This window comes from Papio anubis, chromosome 1, assembly GCF_008728515.1.
Source record: "Papio anubis isolate 15944 chromosome 1, Panubis1.0, whole genome shotgun sequence".
NCBI lineage: Eukaryota > Metazoa > Chordata > Mammalia > Primates > Cercopithecidae > Papio > Papio anubis.
The window spans coordinates 209,732,872-209,759,187 of record NC_044976.1 but is presented as its reverse complement, the minus strand read 5'-3'; the positions used below and the strand labels follow the sequence as shown (position 1 = coordinate 209,759,187).

At 37.4% G+C, this 26,316-nt stretch overlaps 1 protein-coding gene across 2 annotated transcripts in view; it reads right to left on the bottom strand.

Moving 5' to 3' along the window:
• FMN2 (formin 2) overlaps positions 1 to 26,316 on the bottom strand; it is a 393,694-nt gene that overhangs the window by 166,313 nt on the left and 201,065 nt on the right. For both annotated transcript variants that reach the window (XM_031659811.1, XM_031659814.1), the window contains one exon: positions 20,413 to 20,474. In XM_031659811.1, the coding sequence (XP_031515671.1) occupies positions 20,413 to 20,474 (62 nt within the window). The remainder of the gene's footprint in view (positions 1 to 20,412; positions 20,475 to 26,316) is intronic.

Genomic DNA, 26,316 nt, shown 5'->3' with positions numbered 1-26,316 from the left:
ACGAAGAGTGGAAAAAAAGGCAGACTGGACAACAACCTCACAATATGGTTAACAGCACGGTGATGAACTTCCTGAGTTTTCTATTTTCTTCTCATTTATCCCAGAGTGGGTGCTAGAGAAGCTTAGAACCTGGAACCACCAGCAGATACAGGGAAAGAAAAGAAAAGCCAGCTGCCTTCCTCCAGACAAAGGACTAGGAAAAAGGTGGTCTGGCAGAGCAAAAAACCTTTCTCTTAATACCTGCCCTACGCCAAACACCAGATGAAAAACTCTCCCATTGAGGTGTTAAGTGAAGAGCTGAACTGTCACTCCAGCAGCTAGGAGGTGGAGCAAGTGGGTATGACACAGTGCTACTTAACACAATGCCTGCTCCAACTTCCCATCAACCTGGCATCTGGGGGCCCAGTGGGTAGCCAAACTTCCACCTCCACCCAGCAGCAACAAGGCAGAAAGAGGTGATCTGAGGTGGCACAAATGAGCAACTCAATCTAACTAGAAAATGGGAAAAAGACATAAACAGACATATCGCCAAAGAGAATACATGGATGACAAGTTAGCACATGAAATGACGTTCAACGTCATTCACCATTAGGGAAATGCAAATTAAAATCATGATGGACTATCACTACAAATCTATTGTAACAGCTAGAATAAAAATTAGTAACCATACCAAGGATACAGCAACATTGGATCTCTCATATATTGCTGCTGAGAATGGAAAATGGTACTGCCATTCTGGAAAACAGTTTGTCAGTTTCTTAAAGCATTAAATATACACAACTTGTAACACAACAATTGCAGTCCTGGGCATTTATCACAAAAAAAAGAAAACTTAAGTCGACATGCAAAAAATTATGTACATACATGTTCATAACAGTTTTGTGTGTAATACCCAAAAACTCAAACACTCCAAATACCTTTCAGTAGGTGAAAGATTAAACAACAGTATGTTCATACCATGAAATACTACTCAACAAGAAAATGAAATGAACTATTGATGCACTCAACACTTGAGTGGATCTCATGGAAATTATGCTGAGTGGAAAAAAGCTAATCTTAAAAGGCTATATACCATATGATTCCATTTATATCACATTCTCAAAATGACAAAATTATAGGGATGGAAACAGATTATTAACTGCCAGGGGCTAGGCATGGAGAAAGGGATAGTGTAATTATAAGGGGGTAGCACAAGGGATTCTTTGGGTGGTGGTTTTGGGTGGTGGAATCATTCTACATCTTTCTTTTCTTTTTCTTTTTTCTTTTTTTTTCTTTTTTTTTTTTAGATGGAGTCTGTCTCTGTCACCAGGCTGGAGTGCAGTGGCATGATATCGGCTCACCACGACCTCCACCTCCTGGGTTCAAGAAATTCTCCTACTTCAGCCTCCTGAGCAGCTAGGACTACAGGTGTGCGCCACCACACCCAGCTAATTTTGACATTTTTAGTAGAAACGGGGTTTCACCATGTTGGTCAGGATAGTCTCAATCTCTTGACCTTGTGATCTGCCTGCCTCAGCCTCCCAAAGTACTGGGATTACAGGCATGAGCCACCCGCTCATCCTGTTCTACATCTTGATTGTGCTGATAGTTATATGAATCAACGTGTGATACAAGTGCATAGAACTATACACACATACATGTGCACATGCATGCCCATATCCACTAGGAGGGCATGCAAAATTGGTGAAATCCAAAAAAGGTCCACAGATCATACCAATGTAAATTTCCAGGTTTTGATGTCATACTATAGTTTTATTAGATGCTATCACTGGGGCAAACTGGGTATATGGGACATAGTACACTATTTTTACAAAGTCCTCCGAATCTATAATAAGTCTAAAATAAAAACTTGAAAGAAAAAAAAAAACAAAATGACCCATTGATCATCCGTTCCGTTTTGTCCCCAAATCTGTTCATCATTTTCAACATCCAAGCCCAGCTATGGTGATCCAAACACCCATACAAGCCTGTGTATGGTCTCCTCTCTCCCACATCCCATTAGCAACATTTCCTGTTGAGTCTTCCCCTGAAAAACATCTTAGAAACAGACTTCTCCCTCTCACTGTTATTGCTATCCCAGAGCAATCTGTCCACATCCAACCCTGCCAGTCTCAATCCCTGCCCCTCCTCCTCCAACTCCCAAATCCCTATGCACTACTTTTCAGCAACACAAAATTCTTCACCTAAAACACAGTATAGATTTTTACATACATACCTTGGATCATACTGCTCCATCTGCTGGGACTTTATCTCTTCTCTGTAGCATATTATTGACCAACATTTAAGAACAATCCCAGATACTGCCTCTTTATGAACATCCTTCTACCTCCCCCAAGATCAAGTCCTTGTTGCCTTTTCAGCAACTGCCCCACTCTTCCCAAAAAACTCTCTCTAGCACTTAAGAACATTAGGCTTTAATTATTTGGTTTCATGTTTGTCACCCACATTACATCCAAAGCTCTTCAAAGAGGTGAATATAATATTCATTTGTATAATACCAACACCTAGAACTGTGCCTGGCACACAGTAGGTTGACTCTAAATATTTATTGGAGGGGAAAAAAGATCCGATGGTTAGGTTCTCCCATTTTATTTGAGTATGTAAAAAATCTACATATATGTTATGCATGAAATCGCCTTTTGTGTGTTGGACTGGGGGCTTCCCAGCACATTTAAGGGAAAATACTTTTGCGTTATTAAAGGGCCACTTAAATACATTTTTACACAGTCCACGTTCAAGAGTTTATGGGTGGTCTATATACTACTTGTTGATCTCGTCTCATCTCAAAAACTAGCTTTTCGAGAGATGTCCTTTTTATGGTCCACCGACTCACGCACTGCAGTTCCACAGATCTTTCTTCTCCAGGTTACATCAAATAATTTTAATATTTTCAAATACCAAGGGCTGAGGAGAACTTTCAAAAGAATAATCAAATATACCATAGCAACCTAAAGTTGTATATCCAATGGCTGAACAGCTCCTCGGGGACCTGAAAGTCTTGAACACTTGTATGTTGGCAAACGTGAGAAAACAAGAAATTCAGAGCCAAATGCTCATGTAATATCATCTGGAATCACTCAAGTTCCTAAATAAGTTCAGTGAAGAAAAACATGATAGGAGTTCTACATCCTTATTAAGAGAGTTGACTATTTATTCCCTTAATAAATTTATTACCCAGTTAAATTGCAGTTGTTGCAATCATGGGAAGTAAGAAGGGAAGGGTGATGACCCTATCAAGCATAATACATCAAAACCATCAAATGTTTTTACCGTTCATGCATAATTTTAAGTTAGGACCCAGCTTTAGTCATAACCAAGGTTGTTAGCAGGCATGAGAACAATTATATTTGCTACCATTCAAAAACCTCTACCTTATATGTCCACACAGGCCAAACCTGAAAGTCCTGTACATAAACTACAATATGCTTAGTCTTAAGTCCATTTCTGTAACATCAGCAGAATAAAGGAATCTGAAGACAGCCTACTGAACATTTATGGCATCAGGCTGGCAAAATTTACTGGGGTTGCTAGCCAACTGCACCATTTCCCTAATGCTTGCCTGCCATCAAGGAAAATTACTGGAAAATGTTTACTCTGTGTGTGTCAGAAGAAACTGTCCTCCCAGAAGAGCTGAATAGTTATTAAAGAGTGAATGCGCAGGAAACACTTTTGTATTCCACTAAGCTAAAAGGTTTGTTAATGTTCTCAAAGAGACAAATGAGGCAGATCACAGAAGAATAGAATTTATGTAAAAACAATGGCTGGTAGAGGCAGACTGGGAACGTACAAACAATTCAACACCACACACAAGGATGTGCAATTCATGTTCTCCTGAGCAAAGACCTCCTGAGAAACCAAAAAAGGTCGCAATAAAAGGAGAAGCGAACAAGTGTTTCCATTATCAAACAGGGTTACATTTAGAACTGAAAACATGAGGAAAAATAGCAGCAAGGATCAAAGCTAGGATGAAATGAACATGAAAGTATTCCAAAATTTTTATATTTATTAAGGATTTATTCTCCAGCTATTTTTATAAAGAATTTGAGGACAACAATAACAGTGATCCTTTAGCTTTTCCTCTTCCCTCTCTCTTTTTAAAAAGTAGAAACCCGGACTATTTTTTTCATTTCAGGTCAGTACATATTGAAGACAGGCCTGTGATTTAAAATATGTCAGTAGTTGAACCTAGCATTTTGGAGGGAAATGTGAATCTGGCACAGACATAATACAGCAACCCTCCCTTTCTCTCCTTTCCATTCAAGCAATATTTGCACTGCTCACTACAGATGGACGCCATATTTCCCCTCCCAAAACACCACAGTCTTTATGATCTACTCCCCCTTTTTTAAGGTTGGTAATTAAAATGCCTTGTGATGTGTTTTCTGTTAAACTACTATTCATAGAATGCTAGCAGTGGAATTCTTATATGATAATTAAAATTGTATCCATATTGTAGCTGCCCAACAAAATTACTTTCTCCTTGCAGAGGAGAGTAATAGATACCCAGCATCTTCCTTAGTAGCTTTTTATGTACAAAAGCATAATTTGACAAAAAAAGTACGCATTAAATTTTTTCAGGATATTAATATACACTATTTTTTTTTTTTTTTGAGATGGAGTCTTACTCTGTTATCCAGGCTGAAGTGGGCAGTGGCTCAATCTCGACTCACTGCAACCTCTGTCTCCTGGGTTCAAGCAATTCTCCCACCTCAGTCTTCTGGGTAGCTGGGACTACAGGCACACATCGCCATGCCCAGCTAATTTTTGTATTTGTATTTTTAATAGAGATGGGGTTTCACCATGTTGGCCAGGCTGGTCTCAAACTCCTGACCTCAAGTGATCCGCCTGCCTCGGCCTCCCAAAGTGCTGGGATTACAGGTGTGAGCCACCGTGCCTGGGCAATGTACACTATTTTATATACATTATTTTAGTATTAATTAAATATCTTATTTTATATTTTAAGGTACACAGAGCTGTCCAGGAATAAAGCCATGCAGCAGTACCTAAGAAATACTATACTTCGAATTTACTAACTGTTAACTATTTTGGAAAATCTTATTAGCGGTGATAAAACCATTGTTAGATATTGTATTCAAGATGATTATAAATACCCTAACAGATATCTACTTTCTTATATCTTCTGGTTCAATCATACATAAGCATTTACATAATTAAATACATCATATAATATTATACATGACTGTACCACTTTATATTGTCACACAATAGATGACTTAAGTTATGTATATAGATTTATTATCCATCCATTTCTTTTCAGAATAGTGAAAAAGGTGTTATGCATATTTGTTAGGAAAAGGAAGCATAAGTGCTCCCACTTGGATGGGAGAAAAAGGAGACATCAGATGGGTGGAATGGAGAACTAATGGCCTGCTCTAACTACACCCATCCAAAAAGATGACTCATCTTTTTGTAGACAGCTCACCTTGTAAAGACCACCCAAAAGAAAGGGTAAGTGGTAACTGGTCACCTACAAAGCAAATGTTGCAATAGGAAGTGACATAGCAAATTCCAAGGGATTAATTTCTTACTGAGTCTTGTACTTCGGAACAAGATGCACGGGTGGGTGAGGAGAAGGAAAAGGTCAGGAACAGGAAGAAGTGCTGGGGAGTTCTAAAAATAATCTCTTAAGTCTTTTGCATTGACATATAAGGAAGACACTAATCTTGATGTGCCAATTGATAAGTGTGGTGGTCAAGTGTGTAGGGCATCAATCTGATCAGTTCAACAAGTGCATTTTACTTGGGATAACCGATTCTATAATACATTGTTACTCTGCTTTCTGTTACAATGACCAAGAAGGCAATAGTCTTTATTTCAAATGTAAAAGTAAACACTGATAATCAAATTTACTTTGTGGAACATCTGATCACAGAATTACTCTTTCTTCCAAGAAACAATGTCATCATTAAAATCATGATCAAAGCCCTGGCTTTTTAAAAGAAATCCTATTTAAGAGAACTTGTCAAGGGTAGTGTTCTAACTGCCATAAACAATTATGTGCATTCATCTGGTAACTGTTTTTTGTAGTGCTTACTATGTGCCAAGGAGATACAATACCAAGGAAAAACAATAGAACTTTCATCAGATTGGAGAGAATGGCAGTAAAGAAAAGTGAATATGTGTATATTGTCTAGGTTTATAAGTATTCTAAAGATAAGGTGCATGTTGCTGTATGAGTCTGAAATGGAAGGATTTGATACAAAGAATTTCTAAGGAAGAAAAGAATGAGAACTGAAGATTCAGGAGACTTTTACTAGAAGGAGATGGCAAGTGGAAATCGCCTGCCTGAATGAACACCTTTTGTCACTGCTGTTCTAGTAGTAGGATCTGCATGGTTTTTAGAAACTAAGAGAGGGTAGGTGGCTGGAGAGCAGAGGGCTACAAGACGGCAAAGTGGACAGACCATGCAAAATTAAAAACAAATGTGAAGGAAAAGTGCTCAGAGAACCTACCTGCCTACAAAAAGAAAATGGCCATAAATTCCACAATGTGAACATGAAACTGCTCTCTGCTCTACAGTGCCAGTTTTTTGGATGTCAACTAATAAAAATATCATATTAAAATAACAGAAAGCCAGCATGGTGGTGCATGCCTGTAGTTTCAGCTATTCGAGAGGGTAAGGCAAGAGGATCACTTGAGTTCAGGAGTTCAAGGCTGTAGTGAGCTGTGATCATACCATTGCACTCCAGCCTGGCCAAAACAGTGAGACCCTGTCTCTTAATAAAAGAAAAGAAAAGAAAAGAAAAGAACAGGAACAACATATAAGAACAATCCCCGGTCATTTATTTCCACATATTTCAAACGCTATTGTGTTAATCTTTTAATTTTCATTTTCCAGGAATTTATGCAATATAGTTGGTTTATCCAAAAGAAGCATAACTATAAAAAAATCAGTCAATAATTTTATGTTTTGACAGGCAGTGTCACACCTTAGATTAACAAGAAAGAAACAGAATTTCTGGCTTTTATTAAGTTTATAGAGTCAGTCTGTAAGTGATTCAAGATCCAAAGCTTTTCTTTTTTTTTTAATTCTGAAATTCACCTTAAGCACGTTTATGTCTGAAAATGAGCATACTTGCAGGGATTCCATGAACCAACTCAATAAAACAATGAAATATGAGAGTATGGTTTTAAAATGGCTATGTGGAGAAAGTCAATACTCCTCTCATTTTCGTTTGAAGAAACTGATGATTAAATGTTGCCTAAAACATGAATCAATTAAATTCCTCTAGGAAGTTATGGGAACACAGAATAGTTAATCCAATTCATTTTCACTAATGTAATACGGTATACACTTTTGAGGATGCTGTATCATGTGGCATGCATGATATCCTTCTTCCAGATTAAAGTTTATGGTATATCAACTACTACCCTAGTAATCTTTAAGCAAAGATTGCTAAAACTATAAAGTATGCCTGTGAAATCCAATCCTGAGAAGTGTAAATGTAGATCTCTAATTCTTTCTACTTTACCTGCTTTTTTTTTTTCTTCCTTCTAATTGGATTAGAACTGTTTCATTCCAAAGGGGCGTTGAAATTTTTCCCTTCCTATCTTTTTTTCATTTTTTTTTCTTCAGTTGAACTTCTAATAGTATTCATGTCCAGGGTTTGGTTTGGTTTTAATACTTAAGACTTTTTATTTGTTTCTTAAATATAAAAGAAAGAAAAAAATTGATTTTCAGAAAAACACAATTCAACTGATAGTTATATATGAATATTTTAACAGACACATTTTTGAATTGAAGTTAGTCATTTAACACACTTAAAAAAATGAGTAATTTTCCTCTTCTGCTCCCTCATTCCCCACAGCGCAGTCTACTGCTTCCCATCCACCTCACAAGCTCACTTTGCCATATAAGGAGTATATTTCAAGATTCAGAAGCAATAGATATATTTAACCAACTGTAAATATTATATACTGCTTAGGAAAAGACAGTTACTCTCTGAACTTAATGATAGTCAATAACCCTAAATAAACTATAATGACTTTTGTTTTTAAAAACTCACTAGGTTGTACTGCATTTAGTAACTATGTGGTTTCACTAGGTTTTAATTCCTCAGTAAACAGGAATTGAGTCCTCAGGATTGTGGTTTTTGAAATTAGGGTGTGTTTAGATTTGGAGGCTGCCCAAGATTCATTCACATCTAGAAGAGAAAGCTCACTGCCAAACATATGCAATCAGGAGAGAAAAAAAGATTACATTCTAAATAAGGTTTGTATAACAAATACTTCCATCTGTTTCACAGAGATCAAATAGAACTACTTTAAAACAGACCAATGACATTTAAGCATCTGGCAAAAAGAAAGTGTGTTGTATTTATGGGAAAGGATTTAGGTTAGCAATATTTTTTTCTTCAAGGATAAGAAATGGAATGCCAAATAAGATTATTACTCATATATTTAATTTAAAAATTGAGTTTAAATATGTTTATTTTTTCTAGATAAAATTCACATGTAGCCTCAAATGTTATTATTAAACTATTAAGGCAAAATTAAGACTATTCAGCTATCTTTCAAACACTGTGTCAGACCTGAAATTAATAATTACCCTTATACCAACATGATAAAGTTGGAAAGATTTCCAAAGAGGACTCAAGCCAAGTCTAAGCACGTGCATATCACTTTTTGTTTCTAGAGACGCTTTCATATGAGCATGACACCTACCATATGAAGTCACAAACACATGCAACTGTCATGCCAGATGAGACAATACCTCCTAAAACCTCAACCCTCCCTACCATCTGTGCCAGTTACTGCCTCTCATCCCTCAGTTTACCTTCTAGAACTGAATCCGAGATAACGGACTGGGCTCAGCAGCTCCCCGTTAATAGCGAATACGATGTTATGCTTTGCCAGTAGGAGGCGATGGAGGGGCACTGCTGGAGGAAGCGGGTTCCTCTTCCTGTCTCTGGTATGCAGTTTGCCTTTTCTGCAGCACAATTGGGTGGGCGTATAATGACATGTGGGGGTGCTCTGCCACACCCCAGCAGCACACCCAGAGTGCAGCACCCTTTGGCAACCTTGCAGTCCTGACCGAGATTCAGAGACCAGTTTGCCCCCAATGCAGAGACCATGTACTGTGCACCTGTACCAGCCAAGGTTCGCTTGTGCCCTGAGGTTTGTCTCCTGGGCCCTCCCTACATGGATACTGTACACTCTGGGCTTCACGTTCACTGTAGCATCCTAACTCCTGCATGTCTGCCCACTAGCTGGAGCTCACCTGCCCCCAGAAGGGTGTTTCCTGCTTGCCCAGAGACGTGACCAGCTATGGCCCAGGCAAACCAGTGGGCTGTGACCACACCTCCTCCAATGAGATCTGCATCCCAGCCTTAGAAAGGGGACCCCCTTCCAAGCTTATCCAAACTTGGGTATGCTTACTCATCCCTAGGGTGCTGTTAAAGTTATCACTACATTCCTGTACTCTTCCATCATAGGTTAATCATTCATTATATTAAACGCTTCTGCTTATATTAGTCTGTGGTTTAAGTACCAATTGAACCCATACTGTTAGACTTTCTAACACTCACAGCCGTACTCTCCACTTTCTGCCTTGAGACTGCTAGACTCCTGTGTCTGCATATCCATTATGAAGGAGCAGACCACTCAAACCTAACATAACCACAGAATTTTCATTTCCCCATCTTCTACCAAGCCGCATCCACTTATCAGCTAATGGCAATCCCTTCCTATTGTTCAGGCCAAAAATTATGGGATCACTCTCAATTTCTTGTTTTCTCTCACAGTCCATACCCAGCCCACTGGCAAATTCTACTGGCATATTCTTCAAAATAGTTCCAGAGTCTGACCACTTCTCAGCAGCTACACTGTGTACAATGAGGTCCAAGCCACTATCATCTCTTAACTCTGAAAGGTCTCTGACACTCCACCTTGCTTCTCATAGTCTATTCCTAGTTGTCGGAGCTTCTTACAGGGGTGTCCAAGGGAGAGAATACAGTCATGGGTTCTTAGTTTCTGTTTCTGGTTGGGCCAGTAAAGCCCCTTCCTCATCCCTCTTTTCTACTTATCACTACACACGAAACTAAAAACCATGGTTTCAGCCTGAAACAAAAAAACCCAGAATGACAACAACAAAATAAGGCAAGTTGGACAAGCTTTAAAACATGAATCCTCTAGCCAAAACTCTGTGCTAACTTCCCATTTTACTCAGAGAAAAAGTTTAAGTCTTACAAAGTTCTACAAGTCCCTAGAGGGGCTAGTCCCCACCAATTTATCTCTAAGTAACTTCTACAATGTTCCCCTCCCTTGCACCATTTCAGCTGTGTGGGCTTCCAGCTGTTCCCTGAATATATCAGACTTGCTCACACTTCAGGCATGATATGATCTCTTAGATTTTCTTGCTCACACTTCAGGCATGATATGGTCTCTTAGATTTACACATGGCTTCTCTTCCTCATATCCCGCAATTCTTAGTTCAAATGTCATCTTTCAAATAACAACCATATTTAAAATTGTGCCCACCATCCTGGGCAACATCCTTTCCCTCACATTGATTTTTTTCCCTTTAACACAGAATATTTAAAAACTAAACATGTACCTAATAGCCACAATAAATAAATAAACAAATAAATAAAATACCTAGGAATACCAAGAAGGTGAAAGATCTGTATGAGGAGAACTATGAAACACTGAAAGAAATCATAGATGACACAAATTGAAAAGCATTGTATGCTCATGGGTTGGAAGAATATCATTAAAATGTCCACACTGCCCAAAGCAATCTACTGATTCAATGGTATTCCTACCAAATTACTAACATAATTTTTCACAGAATTAGTAAAAACTTCTAAAATTCACATGAAACAAAAAAAAAGCCCAAATAGCCAAGACAATCCTAAGTAAAAAGAACAAAGCCAGAGGCATCATATTACTGGGCTTCTAACTATACTACAAGGCTACAGTTACCAAAACAGCATGGTACAAAAATAGACACACAGACAAATGGATCAGAATAGAGACCCTTGAAATAAAGCTGCACACTTACAACCAACTCATCTTTGACAAAGTCAGCAGAAATAAACAATGGAGAAGGACTCCCTATTCAATCAATGGTGTTGTGAAAACTGGCTAACCATATGCAGAAAAATGAAACTGGACCACTAACCCTCACCATATATAAAAATTAACTCAAGATGGATTAAAAACTTAAAAGTAAGACCTCAAAGTATAAAAACTCTGGAAGAAAAGCTAGGAAATACTCTTTTAGACATGGGTCTAGGTAAACAATTTATGATGAAACCCTAAAAACAAATGCAACAAAACCAAAAATAGAGAAATGAGACAATTAAACCAAGGAGCTTCTGCACAACAGAAGAAACTCTTGACAAGAATAAACAGATAATCTACAGAATGGGAGAAAATATCTGCAAACTATGCATCTGACAAAGGACTAATATCCAGAATCTATAAGGGATTTAAATGAATCAACAAGAAAAAGAGGAAACAACCTCATTAAAAAGTGGCAAAGGACAAGAACAGACATTTCTCAAAAGATGATAACAAGCAGCAAACAAACATAAGAAAAAGTGCTCAGCATGACTAAACACCAGAGAGATATAAATCAAAACCACAATGAGATGCCGTCTCCCACCAGTGAGAATGGCTATTACTAAAATATCAAAAAATAACAGGTGTCACAGAGGTTGTGAAGACAAGGAAATGCTTATACACTGTTGGTGGGAATGCAAACTAGTCCAGCCACTGTGGAGAGCAGTTTGGAGATTTCCCAATGAACTAAAAATAGAAATGCCATTCAATCCAGCAATGCCATTAGTGGGTATATATTCAAAGGAAAATAAATCATTCTACCAAAAAGACACAGGCACTCATATGTTCATCACAGCACTATTTGCAACAGCAAAGACATGGAATAAACCTAGATGTCCATCAACAGTGGACTGGATAAAGAAAACGTGGTACAAATACCCCATGGAATGCCACAACACCATAAAAAGAATGAAGTCATGTCCTTTGCAGAAACATGGATGCAGCTAGAGAGTGTTATTCCATATGCAGAAACAGAAAATCTAATATCACCTGTTCTCACTTACAAGTAGGAGCTAAATCTTGGGTTCACAGAAAGATGGGTAGAAACTGGGGACTCCAAAAGGAGGGAGGGAGAGGAACAAGGGCTAAAAAACTTCCTGTTGGATACTATGTTCAGCTTCTGGGTTACGAGATTAACAGAAGCCCAAACCTCAGCCCCACTCAATATGCCCTTGTAACAAACCTGTCATGTATCCCTTGAATCTAAAATTAAAATGGATTAAAAAAAAAAAGAAAAAAACTATAAGCAGTCATGTGCGGTGGCTCACGCCTGTAATTCCAGCACTTTGGGAAGCTAATGAGGGTGGATCATGAGGTCAGGAGTCCGAGACCAGCCTGGCCAACATAGTGAAACACCATCTCTACTAAAAATACAAAAATTAGCTGGGCATGGTGGTATGTGCCTGTAATCCCAGCTACTCAGGAGGTTGAGTCAGGAGAATCACTTGAACCTGGGAGGTGGAGGTTGCAGTGAGCCGAGACTGCGTCACTGCACTCCAGCCTGGGTTACAGAGCAAGATTTCATCTCAAAAAACAAAACAAAAAAACGAAAAAAGAAAAAAACAAAAAAACCAAAAAACAAAAAACCTTACAAGCCTATCTATTCTAGAAAACTGTATAACTAATTGTATAACTAATGACTTTAAAACAATTATGCTGATCTTATAATGGTTTCTATCCTATTACAATAATTATGCTACACTATTAAGACGACCTTTTCATGTAATAATTCTTATACGAAGAAGTATAAGTGGAAGAAATACATAAAAGGGATATGCATGCAATTATTTGGTAATAAGTAAAACAGTAACTATGTTAAATTAAAAATATACAATAGACACATTCCTTGGCATTATACAATAGCTAAGTTTCTGCAAGTCTGGATTTATTTTGACTGCACTGTAGTAGCATTTTCCAAACCATGTCATACTATTGTTTTCACTAGATTAATAATTTAATTGAATATAGTTTAAAATGTCCTCCACTTGGAAACTACCACTTTATTAGACATACACTATGGCTCTGCCATTTTATTTTTAACTTTAACTTATTTGATTAACTTATTTTTCACCTGTTTGATTATGCAACATGTTTTTTACAATAGACTACAAAAACAATAGTGTTTCACTGAACCCAGTTTGAAAAACACAATACTGGGAAACGCATGCTTTCAAAAATGAATGAGTTTCTTTCTCAACAAAACCTAGATTGTGTATCTTGTATTAGAGAGAGAAATAAGCTCATTTAAATGTTAAATGAAAAGAAATGATTAAATACAGTTACACAGACTATGTTGCCAAAGATACAAAATTATCCAATGTGCCAAAATGAGGAAAATCTGACTAAATCTCAAAGGAAAATACAATCAACAGATACCAACCTCAAGATGACCCAGGTGTTCATATTGTCAGACAACATCTTTAGAAAAGCTGCTATTATAACTATGCTCCATGATATGAACAAAAATAAGAATGAATGAAAAAGAGAAATGCAAATCAAAACCACAATGAGATACCATCTCACACCAGTTAGAATGGCGATCATTAAAAAGTCAGGAAACAACAGGTGCTGGAGAGGATGTGGAGAAATAGGAACACTTTTACACTGTTGGTGGGATTGTAAACTAGTTCAACCATTATGGAAAACAGTATGGCGATTCCTCAAGGATCTAGAACTAGATGTACCATATGACCCAGCCATCCCATTACTGGGGATATACCCAAAGGATTATAAATTAGGCTGCTATAAAGACACATGCACACGTATGTTTATTGCAGCACTATTCACAATAGCAAAGACTTGGAATCAACCCAAATGTCCATCAGTGACAGATTGGATTAAGAAAATGTGGCACATATACACCATGGAATACTATGCAGCCATAAAAAAGGATGAGTTTGCGTCCTTTGTAGGGACATGGATGCAGCTGGAAACCATCATTCTTAGCAAACTATCACAAGAACAGAAAACCAAACACCGCATGTTCTCACTCATAGGTGGGAACTGAACAATGAGATCACTTGGACTCAGGAAGGGGAACATCACACACCGGGGTCTATCATGGGGAGGGGGGAGGGGGGAGGGATTGCATTGGGAGTTATACCTGATATAAATGACGAGTTGATGGGTGCAGCAGACCAACATGGCACAAGTATACATATGTAACAAACCTGCACGTTATGCACATGTACCCTACAACTTAAAGTATAATAATAATAAATAAATTAAAAAAAAAAACAACATAATTATTCAATTTGTAATAAAAATTATCAATGTTAACAAAGATAAAGAATCTCAAAAAAGAACTATTAATGAAAATTCTAGAAGTGAAAATTATGACATTAGAAATAAAATATTTTCATTTAAGAGGTTGAATAAAAGAATAAAGATGGCAAAAGAAACAATCAGTGAAAGTACACAATATGATAAACAGAAAGAAAAAAATGATGGAAAATCTAATGAACAGAATCTCAGGGACTTGAGAAAAAGTACTCAAGATGTAACATGTATGTCATTAGTAAACCAGAGAGGAGAGAAACCGGGAGAACAGAGTACAAAAGAATATTTTCAGGTTGAAGGACGAAAGATGGAAAAACTCTCAAATGTGGTGAAAAATCATAATTATAATCAGTAAGTCCATCAAACTCAATCAGAATACAAGAAAGCCATGCCTACTTATATTATAATAAAACTGATTAAAACCCAATAAAAAGAAAACCCTAAAGGCCGTAGAGGGGGAAAAATGACAATTTATATATTAATACAAAGTAACAACGATGGCAGACCTATCATCAGAGACAAGGTAGATCAGAGGTAATTGGGATATCTTTATTATGCTGAAAGAAAAAAACTGTCAATCCAGACTTCTATATCCAATTTTAAAACGTTCTTCAAAAAAATGAAGGTGAGATAAAAAAAATTCTAAGATGAAAGAAAATCAAGAAAATTCATCACTGAAAAGATGTGTTTTCAAAATATATTACAGATACTTCCTTAGGCTGAAGAAAAAGGATATAAAATGATACTGGAGGGAAACTTGGTCTTAACAAAGGAAGAGCTTCAGAAATGGGGGAAATGTAGCTAAATGTAAAAAAAAATCTATATTTAAATGTTTAATTATTTAAAATATAATCACATACAGATGCTACTCACATCACAACAAAATCATTAAATGGAGCAGGAGAGGCAGCAAAAAGCTATATATGGAGTGAAGGTTTCTATATTTTATATGAAAATTCCATCTAAGTAGAGTATAAAAGGTTAGGAATATACATTGTGATTCTTAGAACAACTGAAAATACATAACACAAAGAGATGCAGCTAAAAAAAAGCAATAGAAATAAAATTTAAAACAAAGCAAAAAAATCCCATGTAAATAATAAGGTAGAAAAGAAGAATTAGAGGGACAAAAAATGACAGACCTAAATCCAACTATAACAATAATTACAATAAATGTTGACAGTCTAAATGCTCCAAGAAAGATTATTACAATGAATAAAAAACACAGACCCAAAAGCATGCTGTCTATGAGAGATGCAATTCAAACACAAAGACACAGGAAAGTTGAAAGCACACAGATAGAACTAGAAAAAAAAAACATGCAAACAGTAAGTATCAAAAGAATAGAATAGCTATTTAAATATAGTTAAAACAAACTTCAAGACAAAGAGTATTACCAAAGTGAAGAAGAATATTTCATAGTGATAAAAAGCAACATCCAAGAGAAAAAACCATTCCAAAAATGCATGTGCCTAATATACTACCTAGCACTGATCTTAGCAAACTGCATGAGAGTTAGCTTTCTGGAAATATTTTTCAATGAAAGAAATAATGAGTAAAAGGAGGTAAGTTATACATGTCTCTTTCTTTTGTTTTCATTTCAGTTTGATGGGCATCTGAGCATGCTATAAGAAAGGAGGGATGGGAGAAAGAAACTAGTACAAAGTGAGAAGAGCTCTTTGACTGGAACATCAGAGGAGGGTACAGAGATTGTCACAGAATTTTTTAGATAAAGAGAAAATGGTAGTGACAAATGAGGAAACAATGGTAAACACAAATCAGATGGCTTAATGTTCCTATATTTGTGAGTTGGGAATCCAGGAGAACGCATGGAAAAGAAGGTGGCATCCCATGTTGCCTAAACATTCTACCGTCCTGAGCTCCCATTTCAAATGGCTCATTCATTCAACAGTCATTTAATGGGATGAAATAGCACAGAAAGCATATAAAACTTCTATTATAGTTACACTTGGTTCCTAGACTTCCCTTACCTGATACAATATGAATGAAAAGAGGTAGTCTGAATCCCAGTCCCCTTAGTAATAGCAACCATATTGGTTTCACGCAGTTGAAACTACAACTTCTGGTATACCCTTGTGTGATTTGGGGTGATAGAGGAGGGACAGAACATGTAAACACATACTCATGTCATGTGGAAATGAAATCGTGGCCTGTTTTAATCGAGCTATTACATAGCTATAAAGTATGGGGAGAGTCTGCAGGAAGTAGGCAGGCCTTCAGCCAAGGTACGCCACAGATGTGCCCTCATACAGCACGCTGCCTTATTCCCATTAGTCATGCATAAACATGCAGTCTGTTAGCAACTGAAAACATGGAAAAACTTGTTCTGCTTTGTGCACCAAAAAATAAACTACACTAGTTCTGTAATCTTAGGTCCATCTTGGGTTCATCACGGTATGCATTATGTAGCATAAACTGAGAAAAGGAAGCTCAAGTTTCTTTTCAGTCCAGCGGACACTCAAAAGATTCAAAGTAATATGGGAAACGGAAAGAGCTTCCTTAGCAATTCAAGGGGCTCCTGGGGCAATCATGTCTGAAATTACATCAACAAGAAGGAAACAAATCTACTCAGTTTGCCCTAAAATAGAATGTCACTGTTTGAATTTAAACCATTGTTGGAAAAATTACACATAACCTGATCAGATTCTTGCTGGGATAGCAATGGTTAGCTCTATCCATGGTAAACGTATCACTTCTGAGTCTCTGCAGAAATATTTCTGAAACTGCCTTATTTTTAAGAAAGCTAGGTTTCCTTTTATACTATGTTTTTAAAAAGCAGAGCATTTGAACTGTAAATAATAACATTTTCATTTCTTTCAATTATAAAATAATACCAAGAGGAAAACATTGCTATTCTCAGGTCGTTGTTTAATTAAGTGGTAATTATTATGAATATGTTATACAAACCATTATGTTCAATATGGAATATAAAAATTCAGGTCATGTGCGGTGGCTCACCCCTGTCATCCCAGCACTCAGTAAGGTTGAGGAGGCTGGATCACTTGAGGTCAGGAGTTTGAGACCAGCCGAGCCAACATGGTGAAATCCAGTCGCTCCTAAAAATACAAAAATTAGCCAGGTGTTGTGGTGGGCGCCTGTAATCCCAGCTATTCTGGAAGCTGGGGTAGGAGAACTTGAACCTGGGAGGCAGAGGTTGCAGTGAGCCAAGATCGTGCCACTGCACTCCAACTTGGGTGACAGAGTGAGACTCTGTCTCAAAAAAAAAAATTTCAACTAATAAGGAATTTGTAGTTAAGTGAGAAGATAAGACATATGCATATATAAAGATAATATAAAGCAAAAAGTGGGAAATTCCCAGGAAAGGAAGAAAGGAGCACTATAAGATTTCTACAATGTCTTACATAGACCGCAGCGGTCCCTAACCTTTTTGGCACCAGGGACCAGTTTTCTGGACAACAACTTTTCCACAGACCTGGGGTTGGGGGGATGGTTTGGTGATGAAATTGTTCCACCTCAGATCATCAGGCATTAGATTCTCATAAAGAGCATGCAACCTAGATCCCGTGCATGTGCAGTTCACAGCAGGATTTGCACTCCTAGCTCCTATGATAAGCGAATGCCACCACAGATCCAACAGGAGGTGAAGCTCAGTCAGTAACCCTTGCTCACCAGTGGCTCACCTTCCGCTGTGTGGCCCAGTTCCTAACAGGCCACAGGATGGTACTGATCCTTGGCCTAGGGGTTGGGGACCCCTGATATACAGGACATTTAGGGAAGAACTGTGCCAAATACTACTTAATTCTAGGTTCTGGAGATACTGCTGTGGATAAAACAACTATTTTTGCCTTCCCAGGACTCATTTTTAAATAGATATTAATCAGGAATTTGCATATATGTATTATTGGCATATAAAGTATATACAATGACCTGTTATTGTTCGTAATGGATTCTTCAAGTCCTGTACTGCAGAGGGCTAACCTGGTACTACCTAAACTAATAATTGTGAATCACACTCTCACAAAATAATTATTCTCTTGACACGATGAACATTAAAGTTTAAGAACAGCAGCAATAAAAATTTTAAAAAACCACACGTTTAACCAGAGCCAGCTGGTATACTATACACTGACTGTTTACGCCCCACCCTCAGTTCCACATAAGAATGCTTATGTTCACCATGCTTAATCGGTACCAATTCTACACTCAGCCCACAGATTCTGTACAATGCACCATGAGAAATGTTTTGTCTTACATCGGTCTCAATCTCACAGGTGAGACCACCGTATAACATATGTTTAAAAAGAACCAAACTCAAGAGTGGATGAGCAGGTTGAACACACAGTCCTCAAGGGAGTAATCTAGGAACAGAGTCTGCATTCTGCCTACCACATGGGTCTCCCCAGAGCCACGAATTATTTGACTTGAGACAGAAAAGTCAAGGACCAACTAAGGCCATGCCCCAAAGAGCAGAGGTTTAAATACCAGGCAGATCAAAGGCAAAAATGGAAATAAAGTTAAAAAAAAAAAAAGCACTCAAAGATATTAGACCCAAAATGGGACCATACTGAGACTTTATCCTACATACAATCAAAAGCACTGAAAACAACCTGCTTTATTACGACTTGAATCAATATTATTTAATGTCATGTTCTAGCTAAAGACATCTCATATCGCACTTCCCAATGGCACTAAATGTATTGTGCTATGGTTATTCTCCTCCAATACCTTACTCCCTTTTGCTACCACCTTTGTAGAAAACAAAAAGTACTACATAAAAGAAAAGCTAAATGTCCTGCCACTTAGTGAAATAAACCGTAGCAGTATAGAGAAACAGAGGCAGAATGAACTAAATCCTAGCTATACTACATCACTAGCTATGTGACCCTAAGTAAGTCATCTAACCACTCCAACTTTCCTCATGTAAAACAGGGGTGATAATAATAGCATCTGATCACCGTTCATCAGAGAAATGCAAACCAAAACCACAGTGAGCTATGACTTCACATCTGTTGGCATGGCTACTAGCAGAGAGATAGCAGGTGTTGGTGAAGATGTGGAGAAAACGGAGCCCTGGAACACTGTTGGTAGGAATGTAAATTGGTACAGCCATTAGAGAAAGCAGTGTAGGTGTTGCTGAAAATATTAAAGACAGAACTACCATATGATCCAGCAATTCTACTTCTGGGTATCCATCCAAAGGAAATGAAAAGCATGTTGAAGAGATATCTGTACTTTCATGTTCACTGCAGCACTACTCATAAGAGACAAGATATAAAACCAATCAAAGTGTCCATCAACAGATGAATGGATAAAGAAAATGTGGTACATGTACACAGTGGAATATTATTCAGCCATAAAAAAAGAAAGCAATCCTGCCATTTGCAACATCATGGATGAACCTGGAGGGCAATAAAATAAATAAGCTAGACACAGAAAGACAAATAAGGAATCTAAAAAACTTGAACTCATAGAAACAGAGAGCATAATGGTGGTTGCCCAGGGGTGGGAGGTAGGGAAAATAGGGAGATATTGGTCAAAAGGTACAAACTTTCAGTTATAAGATGAGTAACTTGTAGAGATCTTATATATAAGCATGGGTGGTGATGGATGTGTTAATCTGATTGTGGTAATCAATGTGTATATCAAATCAGCAAGAATATATTCAACACATACACCTGGAATGTCTTCAATCTTTTTCAATTAAATATTTTAAAATTTTAAGTGTGTGTGAGTGAGAGTGTGTGTCTGTGTGCGTGTGTCTGTGTGCGTAGTGCACAAAACAATGCTTGGCTCAAATTAGCCCCCACATCAGTACCGATTATTATTTAATTAAAAAAAATCATGAATTACCTTATAGGCAACATGATTTTATTCACAATTTTTCAAACCACACATTTGTTTGATATGTTCCTAGAAAGTATTGCAACAAACGCCTACTTAGGCAAATTCACTACACTCAGATCAAATGTCTTTAGAGGACCTTAAAGCAAAGAGCCTATAGGTGCACATAGATATGTACTGTGTACACATTATATACTCACACATAAAATTCCTTCTATTACTCACATTCTCATAGAGAGCTTGAAGGGTCTCCAGGTCAACCACAGAATTATCCAAGTTCACAACAGCTGTGGAAAAAAAAAAAGAAGAATATAAATTGCTATAAGCCACCTGTGCAAAGATGTTTGACCATCTCAGGCAGCAGGCTCATGGGCCAGCAGCCAGAGGAAGTAGGGGCTTTAACTTCAACGTTTCCCCTTGCCCCCACTGCAAAGCCTGCAGCAGGAATTTCACTGGGCCAGGTGTCAAGTGTTAAAGCTTTCACTTGCTCCACAAATACTAAATCCCATGAAAATGGCCCAGGCAAAGGTCAGAGAGAAACTGTGAGGTCTGTTTTTCAAGCCCAACTGAATGAATTTGAAAAATCTGCTTCATACCAGCAAAGTAAGCAAATCACTCCGGTGAGTGCTACATCCCAGTTTTATACCAATATACGTTTAAATTTGCCAGTTTATCTAGAACATTTGACAAAGGTGAAATCTAATCATTAAACGGATGGACTTAGTGTAAAAACGATGGGTGCATTTCCTGTTAGAATTCCTCAAAATATTATAATCAAAGGATGACTCTTTTATATTGGTAGTGATATTAGCACAGATCCTACCTTAAAAATCCATCCTTAAAATATATACTACCCATGGTTATACAAGGAAGAAGCAAGATAGATCACAGACAAAACAGCAATATTTTCTTTATGCATTTGTTGCCTGGGGAAATTTGTACTGTATTTTGGAGTAGGCATGCGTTATTATTTGGTTTAGGCATAGGTTAATACAAATCATTCTGCATTTTCTACATGGATATTTGGTAGAAACAAGGTGAATTTGCCTTGATAGAATTTGTGCCAAGTAGCCAGTGAAGCTCTTGGGGAGTTAAAAATTTCCGGGACAAAAATCAGCAAGTGAATAATCACAAACTGGATATATTTATTTCGATAACAGAGGCATTTTACAATGTCTCTTCTCTCAAAGTTTCACATGAGACATTTTCTAGTTGACTCTGGCAAAACCCCAAGAAAGAATTTAAAAAGACAAGTGGGAAATGGAAGTATAGGATGGATGAGAAAACTAAACTAGGTAATTTAGCATTTGGATTTGGAGCTGGGAACAGAGCCCAGATTCACCAAAAAAATATTGTACCAAGTAGAATATGATACTTCTATCCTAATAATAATCCACTATCTCAATTTCCAAAAAAAAAAAATCAGATCTGAAATACATATCTAAGAGTCTCTGACAGATCTTATTCTTTAGACCATATAAGGCAAACACATCATGAACTTTAATGTTTCAAAGTCGTAAAGGCAAAGTCCAACTACCTTTGACCATATTTCAAAAATTAATTAAAAGGGATTATCTAATAATTTTGCTGTGATAATATGTAACGAAATGCATAAAACCCAAGTAAAAACAGTAAATTTATGTATGGAATTATCTTCTTTCGATTTGTGCAGAGCCTAGCTCTTCAAGAAAATCTTGCAGTGAATCCAAAGGTTTCTGATTTCGGAATTCATTAGCTAGCTAATAATCCAGTAATTCTCTACATGATAAGAAAACTACAAAGGAAATGCGAGGGGTCAACTTGGTGTCAGATTTCATCCCCAGAACAAGGCAAAGAAACACAATAAAATTGTTCATGATCAATTCAAAGCTCATAAACTACACAATTGTCCTTTGACTTTATCCATCATTTTAAACCATACTATTATTCCCACAAGTTTTCCCCACATAAAACTTTACTTGTGAATATCATGAGGTTTCTCATCTTTCTGTCTCATGCAAAGTCATATACATGAGATTGAAAGAATATTAAGAAAGGCATCTCATGCAATGTCATATACATGAAATCAAAAGAACATTCTTAATAACGAATATCTTAATACATGTTATGTGCTCCTAAACAAGTTCTCAAAGGGTCCTAACTCATGAAATCTCATTTTTTTACTCATCCACAGAAAATCTCACTGGAAAGCAACACTGTTACTGTTTCGCCACATAATTTCCCCCTAGTTGGACATGAGAGAAGTTAACACAGTTCAAATGGGAATGAGCAGTTTTCAGGGCAAAGTCTAATCATGCTTCTGTGGCCAAAAAGAAAGAAAGATTACATACTGACAGATGAATGGATGCAGTGATCGAAATTCTAGATAGGAAATAAAGGTAAAAGAAGTAATTTGGGAAAGATTAAAATTATCGAAGTGCCATACTTCCTCCTCAATTTAAAAAGCACATGCTAACATTTCAGAAATCAGGACTTAGATCAAAATGTCTATATTAGTAGATGTTTAGTAGTGTCTTCCAATGCTCCCTTCCTTAAAATCTGTGATTTGGTCAATGGTACATTTTCAATGGATGAAATTCTAAAATCAAGGAAATAAGATAAGCATTCCCAAATGTATTCAACAAATGTGAGGTGTTTCCTCTACATCAGGGATTACACTAGTTTACTAGAAGGGTTAACAGTTACTTGAGTAATAATGGTTTGAAGTTGGAGCTATTTGGGTGGGAATGTGCTGAATAGCCCAGCCTTGAAAGTCTGCAGACAACTGGTAATGCACAGAGAATGCCACGATCAGAGTTCTAGATCATGCTAAGAATGACTGAATGCATTTTTTATTTTTATTTTTTTGCTTATTTACTTATGTACTTACCTATTTACTTATTTATGTATTTATTTATTTAGGTGGCAACAAGATTCAAAGAAAAAACTTCTCAGAAATTTCTTGGTTCCAAGTCCAAAATTTCAGGCTTGTTTGGGAGAAAAGAACCTGGGTATTGAAATTATATCAAGGTGATAGTTCCTCCAAAGGGAATATTATTATTATTATTGTTATCATTTGTTTTTTGAGATGGAGTCTGGCTCTCTCGCCCAGGCTGGAGTGCAGTGGCGCGATCTCGGCTCACTACAAGCTCCGCCTCCCGGGTTCATGCCATTCTCCTGCCTCGGCCTCCCGAGTAGCTGGGACTACAGGCGCCCATCACCACACCTGGCTAGGGAATATTATTTTTACAAGATACAGTTTCCTGATGTGGAACAAACATAGAACATGGAATCAAACTAAACTAAGTTGAAATTTAAACTTTTATTTGCTGCTGCATTACTTCAAGTAAGTTACTTTTTAAAGTTTTAGTTCCTTTATGGGGCAGGGGCAAGGAAATAATGGAAAATATTAGCCAAGTTTTGGTTTGGGGTTTTCGTGGGGCTCAGAGGCAATAAGAAGTAAAAGGGTCTGACACGTAGTTGCTTCATGTTACTTCCACATGTCAACTTTTCACATAAATTCAACTATTAGAACATCTTTCCTACTCAAGTAAGCCTTGTTATCTAAGAAAATCTTGCTGAGAATAATGGTTTCCAGCTTCTTCCATGTCCCTGCAAAGGACACGAACTCATCCTTTTTTATGGCTGCATAGTATTCCATGGTGTATATGTGCCACATTTTCTTAATCCAGTCTGTCACTGATGGACATTTGGGTTGGTTCTAAGTCTTTGCTATTGTGAATAGTGCCGCAATAAACATACATGTACTTGTGTTGACTTTTTTCTATTTGTGTTTTAGCTTCCTCGTGTATCCAAAAACAAACAAACAAACAAACAAAAAACAAACCAAAAAAAACAAACAAAAAACCCATTCCAACTGTATCTACTGAGGGATGGAACCTTTACCTGAATGACAAACCATTGGAATGAAACGAGAGAGCCTGGTATAGAACTACCGGGGCTTGTTCATTACACTCTGTCTTATTTATTAGCATTTAAATGATTAAGCAGAAGACTAGATTTCAGATAAATCCAAAATTTAAAAGAATATTCAGTGATAAATGTTGAGTTCAGATTACTTTATCCTCTAATACTCAGCAAGGTGTTAATGTGATTATACTTCAGATTAGAGGTCAGATATCTCACACTCATTTCCTCCTCGCTGCTTTAAGAGTAACACCTATCCTTGTCTGGGACTCATTACAATCCCCACACCCACCCAACCCCTGCAGGTCTACAATGCAGTTTTAATCACTTTCTTAAAAATATATATAAATACTGCAGCCAACAGACACTTGAAAAAATGCTCATCGTCACTAACCATCAGAGAAATGCAAATCAAAACCTCAATGAGATACCATCTCACACCAGTTAGAATGGTGATCATTACAAAGTCAGGAAACAACAGGTGCTGGAGAGGATGCGGAGAAATAGGAAGTTTTATACTGTTGGTGGGACTGTAAACTATTTCAACCGTTGTGGAAGACAGTGTCGTGATTCCTCAAGGATCTAGAACTAGAAATACCATTTGACCCAGCCATCCCATTACTGGGTATATAACCAAAGGATTATAAATCATGCTGCTATAAAGACACATGGACACGTATGTTTATTGCGGCACTATTCACAATAGCAAAGACTTGGAACCAACCCAAATGTCCATCAATGACAGACTGGATTAAGAAAATGTGGCACATATACACCAGGGAATATTATGCAGCCATAAAAAAGGATGAGTTCGTGCCCTTTGCAGGGACATAGAAGAAGCTGGAAACCATCATTCTCAGCAAACTATCGCATGAACAGAAAACCAAACACCTTATGTTCTCACTCATAGGTGGGAATTGAACAATGAGAACACGTGGACACAGGAAGGGGAACATCACACATCGGGGCCTGTTGTGGGGTGGGGGGAGGGGGGAGGGATAGCACTGGAAGATATACCTAATGTAAATGACGAGTTAATGGGTGCAGCACACCAACATGGCACATGTATACATATGATACATATGTAACAAACCTGCACACTGTGCACATGTACCCTAGAACATAAAGTATAATAAAAAATATATACATATATATAAATAATACAACTACGTTTAACCAGGAAGCATCTGTTCTGTTTGTATGTGAGTGGATTCAAGGAGAAAGGTGTTGAGAGGAGCCACTGACCCTTTTTGTACATTAAAAGATTATTCACTTATTTGTCAAATATGCTAACTTTCCAGGATTAAAACAATGGAGATATTTCCCACTTCCTTTAAACAACCTACAAACCACCACGTGTTACTAATCACTCCAGCTGGACGTAGTGGCTCATGCCTGTAATCCCATCACTCTGGAAGGCCAAGGCAGGCGGATCACCTGAGGTCAGGAAAGACCAGCCTGGCCAACATGGTGAAACCCTGTCTCTACTAACAATACAAAAATTAGCCAGGCATGGTGGTGTGTGCCTGTAGTCCCAGCTACTTGGGAGGCTAAGGCAGGAGAATCACTTGAACACGGGAGGTGGAGGGTGCAGTGAGCCAAGATAGTGCCTCTGTACTCCAGCCTGGGTGACAGAGCCAGACTCTGTCTCAACAAACAAACAAACAAACAGACATCACTCCAGGCCAAAATAGATAGCAATTCTTGTCTACGATTTTATCAAATGCCAATGTCTAGATAGAGAGTAGAAGAGCATAGTAATCTTTCAGGCTTTCATACCAATTAGCTGTGTGTCTTTGGTCAAGACACTAAACTTCTCTGAGACTTTATCAAGTGGGATAACTTTTGTTTATAGCATATGCTTATCATGTAGAGAAAATAAGTAATTATATAGTAGAAAGATAATTCAGAAAGCCTTGGATTAATGGGTGTGATTAATTTTAAGGTGTATATTACCTGTAGGCACACTGGTTCAGAAATTAGATTAAAACTAGGTGCTAGATTAAAACTAGGTTCCGGACTAAACATTTGCGTTCAATAGTTAAAAGTTAAGATCACAATAGCTCTTCTAGTCATGAACTCCACCCGTATGAACTCGCTAAGATCCAATGTCATTGTTGTTAAACCATGCTGTTAAAAAACAAAAAATGAAATGGTCTATTTTGGAAGTCAAATAGTCAATTTAACCTAAGATATTTAAAATGTCTCAAAATGTCCAAACAG